Source organism: Ammospiza caudacuta, chromosome 5, assembly GCF_027887145.1.
Source record: "Ammospiza caudacuta isolate bAmmCau1 chromosome 5, bAmmCau1.pri, whole genome shotgun sequence".
Taxonomy (NCBI): Eukaryota; Metazoa; Chordata; class Aves; order Passeriformes; family Passerellidae; genus Ammospiza; species Ammospiza caudacuta.
The window spans coordinates 65,616,281-65,639,659 of record NC_080597.1 but is presented as its reverse complement, the minus strand read 5'-3'; the positions used below and the strand labels follow the sequence as shown (position 1 = coordinate 65,639,659).

General features: G+C 37.2%; 1 protein-coding gene across 1 annotated transcript in view; it reads right to left on the bottom strand.

Moving 5' to 3' along the window:
* Positions 1-23,379, bottom strand: part of FBXL13 (F-box and leucine rich repeat protein 13) — a 25,521-nt gene extending 2,142 nt beyond the window's left edge. Inside the window, 7 exon segments of the mRNA XM_058805959.1 lie at positions 5,845-5,896; positions 5,899-5,986; positions 9,715-9,846; positions 13,464-13,547; positions 13,834-13,880; positions 22,111-22,181; positions 23,273-23,379. Coding sequence (XP_058661942.1) covers positions 5,845-5,896; positions 5,899-5,986; positions 9,715-9,846; positions 13,464-13,547; positions 13,834-13,880; positions 22,111-22,181; positions 23,273-23,379 — 581 coding nt within the window.

Here is a 23,379-nt window from a genome sequence, read left to right as displayed (position 1 = left end):
TGAGGAATGTGTGCACAATTTATATGAGCTATAAGCTCTGACCTATAAAAAATCAACTCATCCAAGTCCAAATTCCTGTTTTTCATGGAAACTGCAATGTATAGTGGCTGTCTGAAGCATGTATAAGGGGAGCTGTTACTACTTTTTTGGAAAGTTATGATGTCCCATGCCTGGAGCTACAGTTGAGTGGTTTGCCAGAAACAGCCATTCATTAATCATCAACACATGGTAAAAAGATTGTTTATTTAAGATATGCTGTACTATGACAGAACCTGATTATTTTATTTATTTATTTATTTACTGTCTTAAATGAGCCAATTGATGAATAAAAGTATTTCAGCCAATAATTACAGTTATCTTTGGCAAAACAGCTATCTCTTGGTATAAGTCAGACAAAAGAACTGGCCCAAACACAGGGCTTGAGCAGCACTGGAATACCTAATTGAATCCTTACCCAAAGTTTGAATCCATTTTACTGAGAGGGGGTAACTGGGAAATACAGTTCTGCAACATGGTCTGAATCCTGAGCCATTCCAAAATTCAGCAATTTTTCAGAATCCCAGAATGGGCTGAGTTGGAAGGAACCCACCAGGATCATCAAGTCCAACTCCCAGCCATGCATGGCACCATTCCCAAGAGTCATCCCGTGTGCCTGAGAGCACTGTCCAAACACTTGAACTCTGTCAGGCTGGTGCTGTGACCACTGCCCTGGGGACCCTGTTCCTGTTTGACTGGGTCCATCATAATAAAAAGCAGAGATTTTGAAAAAAAAAACTTACTGAGCTGAGAAACCAATCATCAGTAAAAAGTAATGGAAAATAAAATCTCAAACATGGGAGAAATGTTTGTAGTGCAAGTACAGGAGAAATTAAGCAAGTGGAGGCAGGGAGCTAATGGGAAAAGCAGGAAGCATTCTGCAGGCATGCTCCAGGTACAGAATGTGGTAAGAGTACCTAGGACCGGAAGTATTCTGAGGTCCAGTAGTTTTATCATTTTATGGCATCCAGTTCATACGCATTCAGTGGCTGAAACATGGCACTCCAGGAGCCTCTGTGTCACTTCCAAAGAGAGAATTACAGTCAGTGAGAAGACAGTACTGTATTTCTGTTTCTTGTTTAACAGAAGACTTAGGAGTAATTGCTGTTGGTCTTTTACCAAATTGTGTGTAGGAGGTCTTCATTTCCAGTTCCATGTTTGTTTGCATATTTGGATAAAACCTAAGAAATTCTGTGAGTTCTTGCAATCTCCTTTCTAATCAACAGCAGCCATTAGGAAACACAACAACAAAACCAAACAAAAATGAAAGTCTTCTCCAAATGTTAAATGTATTGTAACTATTAAGACCTGATGTAATTTTTGTTTAAAAGGCAAAAATTGTAAGAGGAATTGTTGATGAGTTTGTTAATAATGCAGTCATGAGTTTAGGAGAAATGTAACCAGTTTTATGTTAGTGCAGACAAGAAAGAAGGAAGCACCTAATTTTTAAGGAGTAATTTAAGGAGATCTTTTTAGGGAACCAAACTGTTACAGATGAGAAGTAGTTTGGGGAAATTACAAGCCTAGCTGGCTTCTCTGTCAATGACATGTTTCCTTTCTCATTTTGCATCTAGAAATGTTAACACAGAACGTTTTACAGGGAACAGAAGTGTTTCTCTAAAGATGCCAGTATGTTATTTCCTGTAGTCTTAAGGAGTAGTCTTAAGCAAATCAAGCTGACACCACCTTTTCCTACATTTTAGAATGCAGAGAGTTAGGCTGTTTTTCCTCTAGCAGAAGAAATCAATTGTACCAGCACTATGTACTTCCACATTAGATTATCTATGATTCTTTCTGCCATTTAGAAACTGGATTAACTGAAAGGTCATTAGCCTCTGGATACAGAAATATGCAGCAGGATACCAGGCCACAAACCTTTTCTTCCTTCTAACATTTATTAAACCTGGAAGCAGGGCAGTATGTTGGCAAATGTAATCTCAAAATCTACCTTATTCTGGAAAGAATGATCAATTGAAGGCCCATAATTGTTTCCTATGAAGCTGCTTTGGACTGAAACTTGGAGAACTTTGTGGCTCCACATGTTTTCTATTTTAATCTATCAAAACAGTAAAAATAAAAAAAGAAAAACAATGTGCACAATACAAGAGATATGAGTCAATACTTGCAAGGTTTAGTCTATTAAGAAATGTCTGCTAGGACATGGTTAGTGTTTAACAATAAATAATGGGGAATTCCTTTGGAACAATGAAGTAGTATTTTATGCCACAGATATTTTAAGGCAACTTTAAACTAAAAACATATTTCTTCTATTGCTTATTTAGAACCTAAGCCACTAGCATGTTTAATTCTCCAGATAAATGTGATTTTTACATAGATGATCTCTTCCATCTCCTTAAACAGAGAATGAAATTTCTCTACAATGTCAGTTTCACACCCTCAGAACATAAATTACACCTAAAATCAGTCTTTACCTTCTGAAAATCTAAGAACCTGAATAGGGTTTTAGGAATTAATCTGAAAACAGAATTAGGGCCTGATTTAGTTTTTCTGACAATCTTTTGCTTGTCATTACTAAAAACATACAGGTTGTGAAAGAAACACATCGTTTTATAAAAATATGTGACAGTGACAATACTGTCATTGCTGTTGATGTTGCTGAAAAGCTACTGCAAGATAACTAACTCTAGAATCATGCCATATTTTACTGTGCTTTTGATGTAGTTATTGGCAGAAGATAAAATTTTTATCATCATTGCCATATTGACCTTGAACTGCAATTAAAAAAAAAAAGATTCTCCTAAACTGGGAAACATGCAGTATGTGGAACATATCAGAATCTCACTGTGAACTCACTTTTATCTTCTGAATGTCATTCCCAGTATATTCTGTGGCCTGGCAAAGTCTAGAGCGGGATTTCTTTGGACTTGTTGGAAAGAACGAGTTAAAAATGCTTGGGACTGCATTATTCTGCATATCAGTCCACCTAGTAGGTGTTGTCCCAGACTCAGATGGTGCAGGACAGGAGTTTCCTATCACGGAATAAGTGGTGTGAAGGGTTAGAGACTGAGGCTGGCAAGGACAAAACCCATCCTCTGTCCAGAAAATGAGACTCAAGAAAATAAAGTTGGCAAAGTTTACCTAGTTCTGAACATCACAAAAAGGGCAAAGATAACACTGGGTGGAGACATGTGTCTCATGGTTGCCTTTTTGTTTTGCAAAGACGTGTAACTCTCCAGGGTTATCTTCAGAGTAAAAATAACTGGTTGGGAAATTCCTTGGCTGGCTCAGAAGAGTTTAATCAAGACCTTTGGAGAACCCATTGCACATGGGACTCTTAGGCAGAGGCAAAATCCTGGGTCATCCCAGGCCAGAATAATGCAAATGGGTTTCTAAAAAGTCATGTCAGCTCCTTGGTGATGGCTCACCCAGCACAACTTGGAATTTGCACAAGTTTCTGTTCCCATTTCATCTCACTCCTACAGGAAGACGGATCAGCAGGCAGAATCAGAAAGGGCTGACACACTGTTGCCGCTCTAAACAGAGATATGAAGTCACAGAATAAACAAGTCAACAACAGTAATCTGAGGATAAAAGAAAAACCCTTGAGGTTTAAGATGAGAAAAACTGTAAATCAGAAAATTATGAAGAGATTAAATTAATCTGAATTTTTTTTTTCAATTACTACTGTTGCCTACCAATCCTTCAAAGCACTTTTTGTATCTAACAGTGTTTAATTAGAAGTAGAGATTTTAAGGAGAAAGTTCTGAGATGACATTGAGAAAACTATATCTGAGAGAAGTGAAGAAAATAAGACCAATGACAGCAAAATTGTTTGTGGTAAGACAAGGAAACAGTGAGGAGGATTTGGAAAGTGTGAAGCACACTGGAAATACCTTTTGAGTTATTAAGTATGTGTATTGGTCTTGTGGTCTCTAAAGCAGCTATTAAACCCTGGAATGGCTCAGCAGGAAGTACAGTACTTACAGAGGAACTGTTAAAGTACAGTCGGAGCTCTCCTAGTATAGACTGTCTATATAGGATGGTATTTTATATTTCTTACTCTCATAAAGTTTTATTAAGTTATCTATTCAGATAGATCAACCATGTCTAAACTTCAGTTCCTTTCCAGTTTCAGGTCCTGTGGCATGTCTGGCCACTGTGCTGTTCTGGGTGTACAGGGCCTGGTCTGTAATACTCTTAACCCTCATGGAAGGGTGGTGGGAATTGAATCCACATCTTTTGAGACTCACAGATGAAAAGTGAGCTCTCAGTTCAATTCTCCCAATTTTTAAGAGTAAGAAGGAAGACTCCAGCAATTACAGGCCCTCCAGTGCCTGGTAAAATTATAGAGAAGGTTATTTTGAGAGTAACTGAGAAATATTTGAGAGACAATGCAGCCACTGGGCACAGCCACCATAGGTACAACAGGGGGGGAAGTCCTGCTTAACCAACTTTATTTCCTTTTATAACAAGGTCATCGACATAGCTGACCGAAGGAGGCCAGTAGATATGGTGAGTTTGGATTTTAGCAGAGCTTTTGGTACTGTCTCCAAAAGTATCCTGGATAAACTGTCCAGCAAGTCCCTAATACCCTGGGTAAGCAACTGGCTCACAGGTTGGGCTCAAAGGGTTACAGTAAATGAGGTTATATCAGGTTAGTGGCCAGACACCAGTGCTTAATTTGTAATGTTTTTATAAATGATCTGGATGCAGGAATTAAATGCAAAGTGTGCCAATGATACTAAACAAGACACCCTGCAGGGTAAAAAGGAGTTACAGAGAGATCAGGACAGACTGAAGAGCTGGGCAATTGCCAGCTGCATGAAACTGAACAAGAGCAAATACTCAGTTCTTCACCTGGGATGGGGTAAACTTGGTTATACATAACCACTGGGAGATGAAAGGCTGGAGAAAAAGCCCTGCAGAAAGGGATCTGGGCCTCTGGTTCTATGGAAAGTTGAACAGGAGCCAGCAGTGCCCTGGCAGCCAGGAGGGCCACCTGTGTCCTGGTGACATCAGGCACAGCATCACCAGCTGGGCAATGGAGGGGATTGTCCTGCTCTGCTCTGCACTGGGGCACCCTCACCTCCAGTGCTGGGGGCAGTTTGGGGCACCACAATGTAAGAAAGACATTAAACTATTAGGGACCATCCAGAGAAAGGTGACCAAGATGGTGAAATATCTTGAGCACAAGAATTACAAGGAGCAGTTTATGTCACTTGGCTTGTTCAGCTTGGAGAAGAGAAGGATGAGGGGGAAGTGCTGACCAATGACAAAGCACAAGCTGTGTCAGGGGAAGTTCAGACTGAACTTTAAGAGAAGGTTCTTAGAGGCTGGTCAGTAAAAACCAACCTGGGAAGGTGGTCACAGTACCATAGCTTGACTCCCTTTATATAACTGTGCTGTGTTTTGAGCACAGGCACAAATCTACTGCCATATATTGACATTCAGTCACTGGGAAACAGGCTCTCACAAACCCTTGGAGTGAGCTCAAGGACAGTGAGATGGCTGAGAGCATTAAGCCCAGCCTGATTTTCTCATTCATGTTCCCATGTCTCCTTGAGATAGTGTCCTTTGTCAGCAGAAATGCCCCGAAGAGGACATTGTCTGCCATAAAAAGATGGAATCTGTATCTGCTCAATTCTGGCTGACACTGGAACATGCAGAGGGCCCTGCCAGACCACAGGAGTCCTAAGGCACCAATAGGGACACCCTCTATATAAACTAGATGGGTCAAGGCAGATACCTAGCATGGCACTGTGATGCCAGTGAAGAAAACCTCATGTTTTGGGGTTTACAAGCTCCTCTGAAGTAAGATTAGGAAATATTTTCTTGGTAAATTTCTACAGTGTCGTGAGAATCTGGAGTTGCTCAAAGCCTTTCCAAAGATATCTCAGGTATTGTCAGTAAGATGAATGCAACCTGAGATGTCCAAGAAGGGGAGATAGTGGCAGGCTGCAGACAAGTGTTGGATATGTGTATCAATCATCTGTAAATGAACCAACAAAACATGCAGAATTTAGAAGATTATTGAATAGATGAAAAAAAAAGAATTCCCAGAGCACAGCTTTAGTGTCTGATTGGTAGAAAAATTATGTTTTAAAATTGAAGTAAGGTTTCTGGCACAGCAGAATTCTGATTCTCTGCAAGAGGCTCCACAGAAACTGTCACTTTCTAATATTAGATATTAGTTAACTGTGATTGCAGTCTAGTTTTAAATATTGTGGAGTTTTTCACCTACTGAGAATGGTCTAACTTTCCCACCCATATATGTGCATGCAGCACATAGAAGCCTTTAGTATTTGTACTATTGCCTTGCTCTCTCTAAATTATTAGGATGCACTTGTGTGACTTTTTATACTTAGTTCTCTGTTACAAATTAGTGTCTCACACCAAGATTTTTTAATGTGTGGTTGTTTTTTTTAGCTCTGAAGCACAGGTCCTTAGTCTCACCTCACAGATCAATTTTTCAGGAACTGATACTCATTGCCATTAATGCTGGAAGTTGCATTTGAGAAAAATATGACACACAATCTTCAAGGTACATAAGCAGCCATGCAAGGTAATAACTGCTCCACTGACCTCACTGGGAACAGTCAAGAACACATTATGCACATAGTTTCATTACCTTGTTCATTCAGGACCAAAAATCAAGAGATTGTCTTTAATCAAAGACATTTGATTGAAATCACTGGAGTGGGGTGGTAGAAAGAGAGATGAGGATTTCACTGGTACCAAACAGCCAATCTCATGAGAATCTATAAGAGACAAGGCAGCAAGATAAAGCTGGGGCCTGGAGTTGTGGAACAAAAGTTAGCACACTGTGACAGTCCTCCTGGTATATGGAGCAATGTGCATGTGCTTTGCTTATTCCAGATCTGTTTATATGCTTAGTATTAAGATCTGCAATAGATTAATAAATGGATAAAAATATTTTTTAAGGAGATTCATATTCTTATTTTTTAAAAAAAGTTGCTGACTCTGAAGCCGGTAACTGGTATCAGATGCATTTAGAAAAATCTACATTTGTCATACCCTGAATCCTATTCCCTTTAGAGGACTGAATGACAGCATTCATTGTTCATCCTATTGTATCTTCAGAACTTAGCTATTTAAAAGGCCAATTCATTTAACCAGAGATTTATTTTCAGTTCTTGCTGTATTTTTTCATGTGTAGAATATTTCCCACAGCAACTTCATTTTTTTCCTATGAAATAAGAATTACCCTTGAATCAGACTCGTTCCCTGAATAAGGCTCAGAACAGAACTGCTGAATGTATTATACAATCAGCATTTGAAAAATGACTTGTACCTGCCCAAGGCATACAGAGCCATGGCATGGAGACTCACAGCACCTCCACTGAAGTCACTGGAGTTTGTTGAAAGACGATTGATTTCCCTCAGAATATAGGATTAAAGTTATAAACTCTTCTAATTTTAGAGTAACATGCATAGCACATTCAAAATATCCTTAATGTACATATTTTTCTATATTAATTTAATATTTCAATATTGTATAATAATTTTTCTATATTAATTTTAAATTCTTTTTTTTTTTAATAAGATACCTGATGTTGCAGGACACATTAACATATATCCTTTAGAACAGGCTCATTCTGACTTTCATCTCCTGAGCATTTTTAAACAGTTTCTGAGTGGAAAATATTTCTTTACTTAGCAGCTGGATACCCTCAATTTACACTAGAGTTTGCCAAAGAATTTGTAAGACCCATTAGCTTTAATATGCACAGGTGTCCCCATCTCATTTTATGGAGCTGCAAGCTGGAGTCAAGTCAAACAAAGACTTGTAAACTTATGGGTAGGTTTATGTGGAAGAGTCTCAATGTTCTCTTCTGAAAATAGTAGGGTATTAGCATTTAACAGATTTGCTTTATAAGTGTTTAAAGAAAAGATACCATCTAGGAACAAAGTGTTGGAAGGGGATTACTGGGTCACTGAGTTGACTCATTTTTCCCATTTGCAGGAACTGCAAAATGTGACCAGTCCATTCCCTTATCAAGAGCCATACTAACATTCCTTAACAGTTTGCCCCATCTCCCTTCCCAGAAAGCTCTTTCATAATTCCCTGCTGTGATAACCAAAAAATCTCCCAGCTGCCAGCCTAAATGTGTTTACTGACATTTTGTGGTGTTTGTTTTGTTTCGTTTTCCTGTGTTGGTATGTCATGTGCTGGGCAGACAGGACTGATGGCAGCACTACATACTTCAACTGCTTTGGGAAGACTGCTGTGCACAACTTCTATTACCACTGTCATTGTGGAAAAATAGCTGAATATCTATCTAACCCAAAGGACACAGGAGATTAGGACCCATGTAAATAATAATTAATGGTGTACAGTAATATCTGTAAGATATAAACCATGGGCTGGTGTAAGATAGAGATAGAGAGTGGCCTCCCAGATCTGAAACACAGCCACTGAGCTTTGGCCTAGAGGCTGAGAAGCCTCTGTACATTTGGAAGGAAAACAACTTGATCAGAGAATAGCTAAATTTAGGGCTGGCTAATTGGTTGTCCAAATAATCTCAAATTAGTTGTGCAGGGGCTGTGTTCAGCCACTGCAGGCAATGAGGGGATGTGTGGAGGACTGGAAGAATAGTCAGGGGTTATGGAGATGGGTCTTGGTGAGGAGGAAGCAGGGACCAGTGATGGCTACAGACTTATTGTGGAAGGAAATAGGACATGGGCATTTCAATGGGGAAAAAATGAGGAAAACTGGTTCATTGAGTGGCAACATTTTAAAGGATAGTTCAAGATGAACATTTCCAAAAGTAGTAATAAACTTGTTCATTGCCATGTGATAGTGACAGAAGCAACATTATAACTCTTCCCATGAAATTTAAACAAAAAATGAAATCAGCATTTTAAAAACTGTGTTTGTATGCTTATTTTCAAAATGAACCAAGTATTTTGTTTTGCTAATTTGCTAAAAAAATTAAAACCACACAAGTAATTAAATGTGCAGAAGCCAGAGCCATTAAGTCAGAAAGTACAAGGAAGGGATATAACTTTCATAACAGCAGAATTTCAAAAGGGAACACACATTCAGAGGCAGCAAAAAGATAATTGGGATGTCAGGCTTCAGTCAAAAAGAAATTATGCAGAAAATACAAGAAGCAAAAATGCTGTAATAAAAGTTCATGGTAAAGAGGAACTGAGTTTCACTACGGATGAATCTTAATCTAAATAATTTAATTTCAACCCTGAGTGCTTCAGCTTTTAGGCACCTCTTTTATTTCAAAGTAGTCACTGCCTTGCCATGTTAAGACACAGGTATTAAGTTCTAATGCCCTAGTTTATGCTTTACCTGGGTTCAGAAAAGGAACTGGGAAAAAAACCCCATTAAAATATCAAGACTAATTAAAACAAAGCCACAATCTTTCCAAGGCACCCTAAACACCAGAACCTGGGAGAGCATTTGCAGGAAGTGATACATAATGTGAAAGCTCTTCTCTCTTCACCCTTGTTTAGACATCAACTCCTGGACAGAAAAACTTTTAGCTGATACAGTGTGGACACCTTTAAACTGTAACTGCAACCATTAGAAGAGTGCCAAATACTCCCAAGAGCCAAGTCTCAAATCTTAAAACTCACAGAAAAGCAGCTGAATGATGCCAGCAGGTCAAATTTCTGGATGAAAAAGTAAGTAATTCTTTACAATAGCAATCCCAGAACTATCACCCTATTTCTTGTGCATACCTTTGGGCAACCTCCAATGTTGACAGATGTCAGTCTGTAGCAGTGAAATGCCAATGTTTTCACAGCTTCATCTGTCAGCTGAGGGTAGTAAGAGACAAGGCAGTGTTCCAGGTACTCTGTGCCCTTGCAGAACTCAATTACAATGCTTGTACACCAATCCTTTGATCTACTTCCCACACTTCAGTTCTCTGGGTACCTTTCATTAGAAGTGAAGTCATTCTGCCATTGACTTCTAGAAAAAGAAGAAATGCGTTAAGGGGCTGTTTTCAATTGTTTGTGTGTTATACTGTGGGTTCATTAGGGTAACATTTATGTAAGTTCCACTGTATGTATTAAACCATGTTGAATTTGGGTTCTTTAAATTGAGCACAACCCAGTAGGTAAAATGTTGTGCTTAGAGAAACAGGCCCAGATAAATTCATTCTACTGCTCTCTGCAAATGCCCAGTTTTGTGCATAACAACTTCTTCTCTTTTAAATGAACAGAAAGCTGTATCTGAATAAATCACTTTTTTTTTTTTTTTTGAAGGGAATGGGTAAGAACCTCAGGTCTGTCACTCAAGAGTTCTGGGCTCTGATTTGCTCTGTGGAGCTCAGGCCAGTTAACTGTGATACTGATTGACTACAAGTTCTATCCTAGTTTTCAGAATGAATAAACATTTGCAGATAATACTGACTCCAATTCCAGCACCTTTATAACTCAAATACTAGCTTTTTCATGTATTCTGTAAAGCAGACAGTCTTGGAAAATAATAATGGAACTCCTGTGAAAGGTCACTTAGATTCTTAAAATACACTTTTCTCCTTTGCACTATGAAACTTTTTTTTACTTTTCAGCCTGAATCTTTTCCAAGCCTGAAAAACATCACTTCTAGGCTTACAAAGAGAAGTTAGACCTTCTACTGAAACCTTCTCTGGAAACCTCTTGAAAACAGTTGCCTAAAATCACATTTCTTCACTTCCATGTCATAAGGAACACAGGACAGCCTGCAGCTCTACCAGAGGTTTAGCTTCAGTGAGAATCTCTTATCTTCTGTCATGTCCAGCCTCAAACCCTGGTGAGAAGCCTTCAATGTGTCACTGGGCTGGGTTCCAGCCTGCTAATCTTGGCCTAAGGCCAGAGTAATTTGTCATTTACTGGAATAGCAATTCTACCTCTACAGGGAGAACAAGGAAGAACACATAGTGGATTGAATAAAAACCACTGCTTGCATGAAGCTTTTCAAAGCTTTCAAGAATTAGTCCTGAGGTAAAAAGACTAAGCACCACATGGATAAATAAAATGTGTGAGCACACACAAAAATGCATGCATTTTTTATGCACAAATATTATATATTTATATTTTTATATATTCTGACAAAATTACCTCTGCAGTAACCAGTACTAACACACAGCTAATTTTTCCTTATGTTACATAGGAACTCACACAATAACACAGGGTTGATCACTAGAAAATATTATTTTTACTATGACAAAAGATTATGTATTTCTGTGTGATTTTCATAAGTGTTACCTAAATAGATGCAAAGAAACTTATCAGATCTGAAATTTGTTTCATAGAGTGTACTTTTAAGATTTTTGTCTATATCTTCACTCTGATTTCGTTCTCTTTTTGCCTATTGGTACAGCTATATCAAGGCAGTTTTTCTCAGCTTTGAGTCCTTGTTTTATTTTACAAAATATTGGAAGTGTCAGTGTTTGAATCTAGGATAGGTTAAAGTGGAAAATTCAGAATCTCTATTAATTGGCTTCTCTACCCTTCCTATTTCAATTTTGGATTTATGGGCTGATTTTCACCTGTAATACAGAAACATTCTACACCCAGCAACTAAATGTTTTTCATCCATGTGCAAGAGAAACTGCAATCCTTTCAGAATTAGGCCTCAAATGTGATGACTTAATCACTACATTCTCAGCTAGGGTATGTAACACAGGCTGAAGCCAAGATTTCAATGCCTGTTAGATATGTTTATCTTGTTTTCACTAGCATAGCTTTTCTACATACTTATTTAAAATATCCTTCAAAGTTAGGTTCTGAATTTACTCTTAACTTTAGGAGTACCCCTACATGCTTTTGCAAATAACATTCAAATTATATTTGCAATCAAAAGAGATGGAGCTCTGTTTGCTTACTTCATCTCTGTAACCCTGGTTATATATCTATAGAGAAAATAACAGATGAGGTTGTGAGGATAAATTATGTTTGCAAGACATTTAGTCACTATAAAAAGTCAAATGTCATATGAAGAAAACATAATTTTCCAACTTAATTGCACAATTTTAATTGTGCATAAATAAGGCCTGAGGACACACAAACATCAATGAAAAGTTCAAATACTAAATTGCTGTTAATTAAGTGAGCATCATCTGAGTTATGAGTGAACAAGGATCGTGTTTTCAAAATATGGGATCTCATAAGTGTTTACATTCTGTTATAGTACGTAGGAACAGGCAGTGGGATTACAATGGAATTACCCTCTGCAGATTTTCCATAAAATCATATCCTTGGATTCAATTTCCAAAAATGACTGGTCATTTTGTTTTGAGTTACTCTGTATCTCCTCTTCTTTCTCCTGCCTTCTCTAGATCCATGAAAACAGGGCTTCTGCAACTCCCACATGTGCTCCCTGCTGCTGCTTTTTTCCTCAAAAAAATTCAAATTCATTTGGCACACAGGGAAAGCAGAAACACTTCTTTTTAACAGTCTTTTTTTTTATTTCTTCTGTGTAATGAGACACCTGAAATAGCCTCTTGGCCATGAGCATGGCACAGCAGATCAGTGAATATTCTCCTCTGAGAGCAGCAGCACTGGCACCACAGGACTTTCCATGAGGTACACAAGATGCACATACTTGGTCATTGGTAAAAACATGGAACTTTGCACAGAACATTCATAAAAGACAAGTCAGAATTATTCCTAGAGAAGCAAAAGGCCTGACATGCACGTTGAGCAACAAGATTCAATCCAGATGTAGCTCTTGTGGTACAACAACTGACTCATTTTTACAATATATGGCTATAAAATGGTGGATGTTGAAGATTTGTAATGGAAAAACTGTAGAAGCTGAGGACTGGGATTATGTGATGGCATTGGCTGAACCTGCAGCCTTATGATCTGCAACTGTTGATTGATACCATTAAATTGTAATTGATACCATTAAAAATCTATTATTTAAGCTTTTCTGTTATATATAGTTAGGAATTATTCTCAGTTACAAAAACAAGTGCTCTTATTTGGATGTCAATTCCTAACAAGATAGATGTTCTTTATACTACTGTAAAGTTATCCTCTAGTGTTTCTTTCTCATACTGTTTGCAAATACAAAGTAAAATACAAAAACAAAGTAAATCTATGCAATCATATTGGATTTGTCAAATCTCCAAATGGATTTTGGTAAACTTCAAGCAACCTGTGATAAGGACAAGGAATTTCACAGTTTAACCATACATTTTGGAAACAGTAATTTCTTTTTCATTCTGAATTTTCAAACCAAGTTGATTTCCTGCCCATTAGGTTCTGCATGGAAGTAAACAGCAAAAAACTGCCCCCTCTTCACCCTTTTCAAGGCAAAATTGAACAGATCTCGGGCATATGGCATTGTAGGAATGAAAGGGGGGAATTTTTGATGTAGAGTGGTGTTATGAAGAATGAAGGATGACATGCAACACCAAAAATCAGTTTTGGATATGGTTAGTTTAATGAACTTGGGGTGCTTCCAGGTAACACCAAGAAAAAGGCAAAGTTTTTACCTGAATCCCATTGTCACTGAAGTTTTTGCTTTGTGATATAGAAAGTTCCAATATTTTTCCATGGCAACCAAGAGCTCTCAAACCCTAAAAAATCTGGAAAAATTAATAGAGAAAGGGGAAAAAATCATCTTGAGAAACAAAGAAACCGAAGAAAGGTAATGTGATGTGAAGTACTTCCACCAAAACACATTTATGTATCTCCACAATTTGGGGTGGAAGAACTTTTTGCAATTTTTGGGGGGGAGGAGGTGTGTTGCTTGTTTAGCTTGGTTTATTTGGGGTTTTTTGTTGGAAGAACAAAATACTACTTGCTAAGACCAAATGTCTTAAAATTGCTGCCTTACCATTAAGGGCTTTATGGCTTCAAGACAATATTTGAAATGGTGCTGTCACACTCAAAAGTGTATGAACAGCCCCCTTATTCAAGACAATAAGGACTTTCATTAGGACTGCAAAAGGATCTAAAAATGCTTTGTGATTTTTACTGCTTCTACACCAGGAAACTGGGCAATGTTCTGATCCTAAGCGCTCTAATGTAAAGGAAAATTGTGTTGATTTTGTAAAAGTATTTTTTATAATCACAGCAGAATATCTCTGTAGCTCATATCAATAAAGTAAACTTTACTGGAAAAAAAAAGTTATCCCTTTATTCCATATGGTTAATAAGTTATCTACAATTAGGCTGTGAACAGCACTGCCTAATTGCAGGCAGAGAGGAAGTATCATCCTGAAAAAACAGGCACATGCAGATAGTGTCTGGAACCCAGATGTGGACACTGTAATGATAATGCTGGAAGAGTGCGGCTGGAGTTCAAATTTTGCAGATTCCTGAAATCTCACAAGCTGGATAGATACAAAAAAATGGAACAATGAAAGAAGTTTCCAATCCTGGCTACTTATGAAAACACAAAACTTTGCATTTTTCTCAGCAGACGCAGTTGTCTTGTGAAAACTACTTTCAACAGCTTCGTGAAAATCCACAGATTTCAAATTTTTGTCGACCAGAGTGCTCCTATTCAAGACAATAAAATAGTTATGTGCTTAAACCTAAAATGGGTTTATGCCAGAACTTCAATTTCTTACAGCAAAGACTGATGGTCTGATAGCTGTGATCTCAAGGACATAATTTGTTCTTGGATTTTTCTTTATCAAAAGTGGCACCACTTTAATGCTAATGAAAAACTAAAGAATATAATGTCGATTTTTTTGCTAAATGACAATTCTGCTATCACTTCAAGTTAATTTATAATAATTTTATATTACTAAAGTGACATTACATCACAGAAAAACTATTTTTATAAATGAAAATCAATACATTGAGGCATTTTGTTAGCAATTATAGATTTAAGAAAAAGAGTGAAGACTTGAAAGACAAGGAATGTCATTGGGACATTACATAAAAAACTATGAAACTTTCATTTTTCCAAAAAGAAGCCTCTTCAAACAATCTCTATGCAAAAAACTTAATCTATATGAATTTTTAAACTATTATCTTTGTATCTAACATACATACAAAGGCAGCAATTAGTACTAGTTTTATTAGACTTCCTGATTTATTCCTTGATAAATGTCAGGAATCTCCATCCAGGATATTGACCTATTTCTGGAAAATTTCTTCTTCTATACTAAATCTCCTCATATTTATGGAATATATAGTTGGAGCTACCATATTGGAACTCCTAGAAACAGATTCTGGCAAAACAAATACTGTGCAACACACAGACTAGGATCACCCGCTCTAGGATCACCTACTCTCCAAAAGCTCTCCTATTTCTCCTTTAGTGTCAATAAATTACTCCTGTATCTTGGATGCATATTCCATTGCTATGGAGAAAGGGAAGACTTTGTCCAGCATCTCTTCTATAGCATATTGGAATTTCCATTTTGAAAACAATTTAAAAAAAAACTTCTTGATCCTCTGTAACAGCTATTTTTTTTCAAGTAATTTTTACATTTTTGTGCTTTTTCAGTTATTTTGTACCATAAGGCCTACAGACATTTGCAGAAACTCATTTATAATTATTTCACCATGGTTTCTGTGGGTAAGAAAATTACTATTGACTGTACCAGTTGGTGAGGGTCTTCACTTGCTAGAGACAAAAGCCACCTGAGGCTATGACATAGCAAGGAATAACTCCTCATTATTTATATTCTCATGCTGAAGTCTCTGCCTTTCTACTGCAGACTACAATGAATGTATTGTCTCTCTCTAACAACAACTGTGTGCTAGGATATTTCCAACTTCTTCTGAGATTTCTGTCCACATATCTCTTTGCAACCTTCAGGGTCAGCATCTGTAATGTATCTTTGTTCCACAGATATACAGATGTTGCTTCCTGTTCATACTCCAAACCAAACAGATGACTCCAATGTGACTCCAGGCCTTGGACAGCTCTTAAGAGGTGTCTCCCACCATCTATGCCTGAGCCTTTTACTATTCAATTACTTAATTTATCCTCTAAAATGCTCAGATTTTTTGCACAGATTAGCCACAGTCAGGTACCAGTGTCATGGATTGAACACTAAAAGAGAAAAGAGCAATTCCTACCATGCAGATTCATTTTGCTATTAAAAATTCACATGTGTCAGGACAAAGTTGAGATTTACATAGTAAAAACCTCAGGGAAATGGGTAAGCAAATGTAACTGTATTTTTTCTAATACCTTAGCTAATGTGATGGTGGGCCAGACCTGTTTTCAGGAACTGCAGGGACATTTTTCTCTTGCAGTGTAGAAATCCCACTGTATAACACATGCCATAAAATTCAATTTCCATACCTAACACCATTTGTGGTTAGACCAAGTCATAGTTTACAAGCTATGATTGCCAGTGTTTCTTGAGACAGTCCAGATGACAGGGATTCCATTGTGACAAAATATCCTGTAACAACATCAAGCCTGATTTTCCACATTGCTGAGTACTTTTAATTGCAGCTGATTTGCATTGGGACTCCAGGTGCTGGCACATCTGGCATTGATCACAATGACTCTGTTTTAGTATTTCCTATTTTTTATAGCATTAAGTTTCTGAGTCTCCAGATTAAATGCTCTCTTTCTCCTGTCTCCTAAACAAGTTGGAATTTGGAGCCCACTTAAATATACTTTAACTTTTTCTTTTCCCTGCCTTGGGAATGTATGGGATTTGTCACATCCTTTCCTTTGGAAATCAAATGCAACTAATTCATTTGCAGTCTCTAGCTGGTTATACCTAATAGACTTAATGATATATTTTTCTTAACTGTTACAAGGCTATTCCTCAGTCCTAATATCCTAATTTTCTAACAGACTAAAAAGCAAAGCCAGACTATGGGTTCAAGTCACTGCAGATTCGGAATCCCACTAAGAGTGTTAAAAGACTGCTAAGAGTGCTAAAAAATTCCTCTAGATTATTGTGGAAAATCAAAATGCCATTTTTGTTTGGGCAGGGTTTTCTTCCCCTATTTAGAAACTTATTATTAAAATATTAGTAAATATTTGTGTTGCAGCCTGGCCTTCAGGACCAGTCAGGATTTGAAGATCATTAACACATAAGAAGTGAAAATGCAGCTAAGTGCTTACTCATTCATATAACCTCTGCTCTGGAGTACCCAGGGATTGCAAAGCATGCCCAACTTTAAACAGCACACACCAGCAACTCACCCAGAAGAGAGGATGGGGCCTTAAATAATTACAGCAGAAAACTTCATGCATGAGAGTGTCACAGCACATGCTGCAGTTTGAGGCAGCCACAACACACAGAGCATCACCATACAATATCAGAAAGCTTCAAGCATCAGCCCATACAGAGCAACACCATTTCAGAAGGGTTTAAGCATCTGCTTTTCTTGTTCTTTAGCCTAACCTTTCATACCCATCATGTTGATGCCCTGCCCCTGTGTGCCCTCTGTTCCCTTTGGTGTCGGTCAGTGCCCCTGGGCACTCCCTGGCTCATTGCTGTCAGTGCTGCTCACCTGCTGCTCACAGCTGTGCCCACTGGGGATGGGGCTCAGCCACAGCCCCACCCCAATCACCACCAACTGCACCTGAACGACAGTCACTGCAGAAGAAAGTAGAGAAGCAGAGAATATTTCTCTGTGTACTTTGTACATCCTTTTATCCTTGATTTCAGAAGCGATTCAGAGTTGTTCCCATTTTCAAAGTATTGTACCTATTTTTTATGTTTCAGGTTATTTTTTTCTTTCTCATTATTACACTGCATATAACTCACCCCTGACATTAAGCTTCTCCATTAAGCTTGCCTCAGCCTATGTCAGGGCTGTTTTTGTTCCTGGATGCTTTATGTAACTCAGGAGTCAAGTAAGCTTATTTTATTATTCTTTGCTATGTTTTTCTGTCTAAATCCTGCTTGATTAAAGATATTTTCTTCAAATGTCCTAATACTTTTATACCAAACTACTTTTCTAATGTCCCAGGAATATGGGTGGTCCGGGCCATATGCATCAGCAGCTTGTGTTGGAAGGAGGGAAGTGAGGCAGCTGCAGGCTCTCAAAATCACCCTGGGAGCAAAGCTGCCAGAACCTTGTCATGTAGACATTGGGACATTGGGGAGAAATCAAGGCATTCTAACAAACATATGGAGAGTGTAAGAATAAAATTTGCGACTAGAACTGCTTCTCTAACCCATGGAAGCAGTTCCAATGAGTCTGTTTTCCTAAGACAGATTTTGGTCCTAAGTGCTGATGTTACCATCTCTGTAATAGAAGCTCATATCCCTTGCATATATTGTAAATAATTTTAGAGTGTTATCTAAAATATTTGTAATGTTATATCTGCATTCAAGGACACATTCACCATACTCACAATTTAAAACAATATAGTCCCTATTGCAAGGAGTTTAGAGGAGCAAAACATGAAGCAAAACAATGAGGGATGGAAGCATAGCTAAAAAAAGAAGAATCTTCACAAGGATTTTAAACTATTTTTCTTTCAAAGAACTTAAAATCTTTGTATAATATTTTCATTTCTAAGATTCTTTTAAGTGTTCTATAATTTTAAGAAACTAATCTTGAGTACTTCAAGAATGACAGAACCAGATGTTCTTCTACGATAAAAAAAATATTAAAAAGTGTGTTGTTTAAAAAAATTTTGAATAAAGGAAATATTTTCTAAAATGTAAAAGGATGAATGCTAAAATTAAAGAGTGAAAAAATTAGTATTTAAAATGTAATTGTGTGGGGTTTTAATTTAATGCTATGTATTTTCTGAGAGTAAGAGCAATATAGTCAAAGCCCTAATGAAAAAAGTACAGAAATTGCATTATACCACCAATTCCTCATATGCTTGAAATTGACTTCCTTTTCATTGCATATTTGGTTTTGTTAATGAATGGTCTTATTTAGCAAGATACTTAAGCAACATGCAACTTAAACATGACATGAATTAATTCCCTTTTTCTACCTAGTATTCACAAGTTTCCCTAGGCAGATTTTTTCATGCAAAATGTACAATTTCCTATGCAATATCAAAATCTGAACATATGCAGTGATTACTTTTATTCAGTTTCCAATTTTCAGTTGAGAAGTAGGCTCAGGATAAGTATAATAAACTCCTCCAAACATTAGATTTTTAATATCTGTGTTTGAAGAAGCAACAGAAAAGAAAGGCATCAACACTGAGGGAAAAACTTCCATTTTGATTAAGTAACTCATACCTGAGACACAAATATATCAGAAAATATGGCTCTATTGTATCTTTTCTCCACTATGTTCCCTTAAGTATGTGTCAATCCCTACTGCAAGAAATTCTGCTCTGCTTTGAGGGCAGAAGGATTCTGCTGCCATTTGAAAAATCAGAAAGGAAAATTCTCTTTTGTAGTGCAAATCTAAGTTGCACCTTCTAAGTTTAAAACACTAAACAGCAAGACAGGAAAAGCAAGAGAGATCCACAGCATAGACTGCTGGAAAGCACATGAGCTTTACAATTTGTCTTTATTTAACACAGCATATGGGTGTTGATTACTGTACATGAAACACTGTGCTCTCTGTTGCAATTTCAAACCAACACTTAACCTAAGCTGACAGAGATCACAGTATGACTTCCTCTATAGGCTAATAAAATGTATAATATAAACCCAAAGCATACAAATAGTAGCTTGTTATAAAGGAGACTGATAGGTTTCCTTTTATCAAGTAGAGTTTTAACACTAGGAAATGTATTTAATATTTAAAGTATTTATTTTATATGTGCATGAATTTTACATGCCTAAATACAGCAAACAGCTAAAACCACAGTTTTTTTCCTACTATAACTCTTAGAAATCACAAAAATTAAATGCTCAATTTATCTGTCTAGTGGGAGAGAGAAAACTGCAAGCCTTAGCAACACAGTGTAAGCAAAAAAGCTTGGTTTGTTGCCAAGGTCATGGGTTGTGCTATGTGAAAACTAGAGTAAGAAGAAACACAGCATTTTAAAAGGCTTGCTGAGACAAACAAAGAGAAAAAAAAACATTTTTGTTGTAACACTGTGGGACTAAATTCAAGGCAGCATAAATTTAATTCAGATATAATATTGTGGTATTTTAAATATCACATTAAGTGAAGTCTTCTTGGATTCCCTAACCCTCTTTATTTAGCCTAAGTTTTTTTCACTTTCTGGCCTCCATAAAAGATACAGGCATTTTAATTTTTTTTTTTCACATTCTATTTTTTTTTGCACAAAACTTGTGTTACAGCCAAATAATCAAGTTCTTACTAAGAATTGTGTCTGGACAGTGACTGAGTGAGTAGTCTCTATGGAAAGTTTTCTTGACAAGGACTCTTAGATTTCTGTGTTTGGTTCAAAGAGTTTGTCCCAAAAGTAAAAGTAACATCTTTGACAAGGCAGGACCTGCCAATGTTTAACCTGACTCCCCTCAGTGCTCTTTTTTCTTTCCAGTTTTAGCAGCTTGACATATTGAAGATACCTTGTTAGTAATTCTTTCATTGGCAATTGTTTTCTAGACCACAATGGAGAGCAGTGCCTCTGTTGGAGCTAACACTCAGCTCTCTCAGCTCAACTCCTGAAGAACCTTGTAGAAATGGCCTTACACTTACACTCCATCACTGACCCCAAAAGAGAAATGTAGGCAATATTTATAACAAGTCAATATACAATTTGCAGCCAACATTGAAGGTTAGCAAAAATTAATGATGGCATTTTTAAACTAGATCTTTAAACCCCCAAAAGAGTCAGAATAACTAATTGCTTAATTAGAAAGAAGCTGCTCTTTGGAATGGCTGAAAAACTGAGCTTTCTGAAGAAAAGTCTGTTGGAGATAATGAGAATTTCCATTAGCTCCAGCACTCAGAAATGATCACCACTCCAAGTGACAGAGCTTGGGAAACAAATCTAGAAAGACTCAGAACCTGTTTAAACATTTCATTTGCACTAATATACTTTTTAAATTTAAGGAACTGATATAACTTTAAGGAAAAATGATCTTCTAGCACAGCAGCAGCAAGAGTCACCAGCAGCATTTGTGTGCAATAGCAGTTCTGTACCCTGCATGAAGTTAACCTGAGTCCTTCCTCAGAGTGTTTCACCTAATCAGTTGCATATCTTGCACATAGCTAACTTATAACACACACAGAGGTTATAAAAATGAAGTAGATAGAAAAGCTTTCAGCCAAATTGAGAGATTTGTAGACCTGACTACAGGTCTTTCAAAACTACAGATGGTTCAATACAGTTCAGATCTCTGGTATGTTTAACATTACTGTACAATTAGCTTTTCAATGCATTCCCAGAATTTCTTTTGTGTTCCCTGATGAATAAAAACTTAATCCCAGAATTCTGTAGGATAGAATCATATTTTGGCTTGTATAGTTTGTTGAAGCACAAAGAATCACTGCAAATCCCAAGTCCCAGTGCTACTAATGAACTGATAACTTGAACAGGGCCTCATTGTGTAACCACAAAATACAGTAGAAGCTAGAATTCATAAAGTCACCCTGCAATAATTCAACCACTGTGACAGTTTGGGTGTTATTTCACAGTGCAGTTGGTTTTCATTCAAGAGGACAGATAAATTTAAGAAATGCAACTTCAGAATAGCAAACTTTATAAAGTCCATAAAGAATGCTGAGCCTGGCAACAAAGCCAACTGAATTTGAAAGGTTAATATTCTGTAACCACACTGAGATTGAGAGCTGAAATGGCCACATTATAACTTTTTAAATAGTCAAGGCATGGATACACAGCTGATCGACTATGTGACAACACAAGCCATACACTGCTTTATCATACAAGAGTACAAGAATGCCATCATTCCTAAACTGGAATTATGTGCCAGGGACATGAACCACTACATTGCCTGTGTCCATTTTTAGACATGTTTTTATTCACATCTCTTAATTCTAAAACTCATGACCTATTAATTTTCTTTCTTCAGTTTTCACATGTAGTGATTTCCTATAATTTAGGAATTCTGATTTGGTAGATTCGAAATTCCCATTCTCTATCCCTCTGGGCCACTAAGGGGAGGGGACAGAGAATCCAAGGGTGAAGCTCAGCCCAGGAAGTAGGAAGGGGTAGGGTGAAGGTGTTTTAAGATTGGTTTTATTTCTCATTGCCCTACTCTGATTTGATTGGCAATAAATTAATTTCTTCCTCTGGGTCAAGTCTGGTTTGCCTGTGGCAGTACCAGGTGACTGATCTCTCCCTGTCCTTACCTTGACCCACAAACTCTGCTCTATTTTCTTTGTCCTGTCCACTGAAGTGGTAAAGCAGTTTTGGTGGGTACCTGGAGCCCAGGGTCAACACACCAATGAGTTTAAATTTGTTAAAATCTGTTACTTTGCTAATGCTGACACATTTGAAAGTGCCTGGAAAAGCAATAAAATGAGTGGATTTCTACAATACCCTCACTAGTGCTTAAAAAATTTTGTCAGGATAATCCAGCCATTCTTTAGCAGTAGAAGCAATAGACACGTGCAAGCACACTCACAGCCCATGGTTTGGCTGACAGACTGGAAAACCCTGCCTGCTAAATGTTAAACCAGAAAATGCAGGCAGCTGTCCCACCTGCCCAGCTAAACCACCAACAGGGTAATGTGGTATCATTGCTCCAGCACTTTTCACTTGCTCCTCCAGGCAATATTATCAGATTTTTATATGCCAACAGGCACAAAAAAAGCTTTTGTTACACTTTAAACTACCCAGGGTGTCAGAAACTTTAGGTACAAAAGCAATTCCAACTTCTTTGTACTATTTTATAGGTCTTTCAATCTTGAAATGTTTATAAACTTTTCCTTCCCCATTCTCTCTCACCTTTGACTCTAACACTGTACCACAAAACAGGGATCAAATGTCCAGCTTTGGAACTCCTTCCATTTGCCTTTGCTTCTAGAAAATATATTCTTTCTCTATATTCATTACCATGTTTTCTTGATAATTGTAAAAAATTGTCAATTTTATTTACTTCTTACTATTTGACAGTAATAAAATATTACTTCAATATTCACAAAATTAAATATTATCCAAGTTTCAAGAGAATTGTGACAATGGAATTGTGATAATTGTCTTTGGTTATCATATTCTTTTTCATAGCCATATTCCAGCACTATAATATGCCATGGCTATTAAGTGACACTACATCAACAGTTAATTGTTTTTTGCTTGAACTGGAGTAAGAATGAATGAATTTTTGAAAACACGATACAGGAACAAAGCTATATGTATACAATATTTTTCAAAACATTAAGATATCTATACTTAGATTCTAAGAATTTATTTTTAAAACAGAAAGATGTGTTAACAGGACTTATTAAAAGTAAAATTAACTTTAGAACAATCCCTTTGCAACGGTTACAGAAATCTGATGTGATCTAGTACCTTGTGCAGTCTGCCATATTCAGTACAAGAATATGCTTCAATGGTGAAATCATCTTAACACCAGCCTCTGTAATCCACTGGCAATCAGCCACATGAATGTGCCTCAT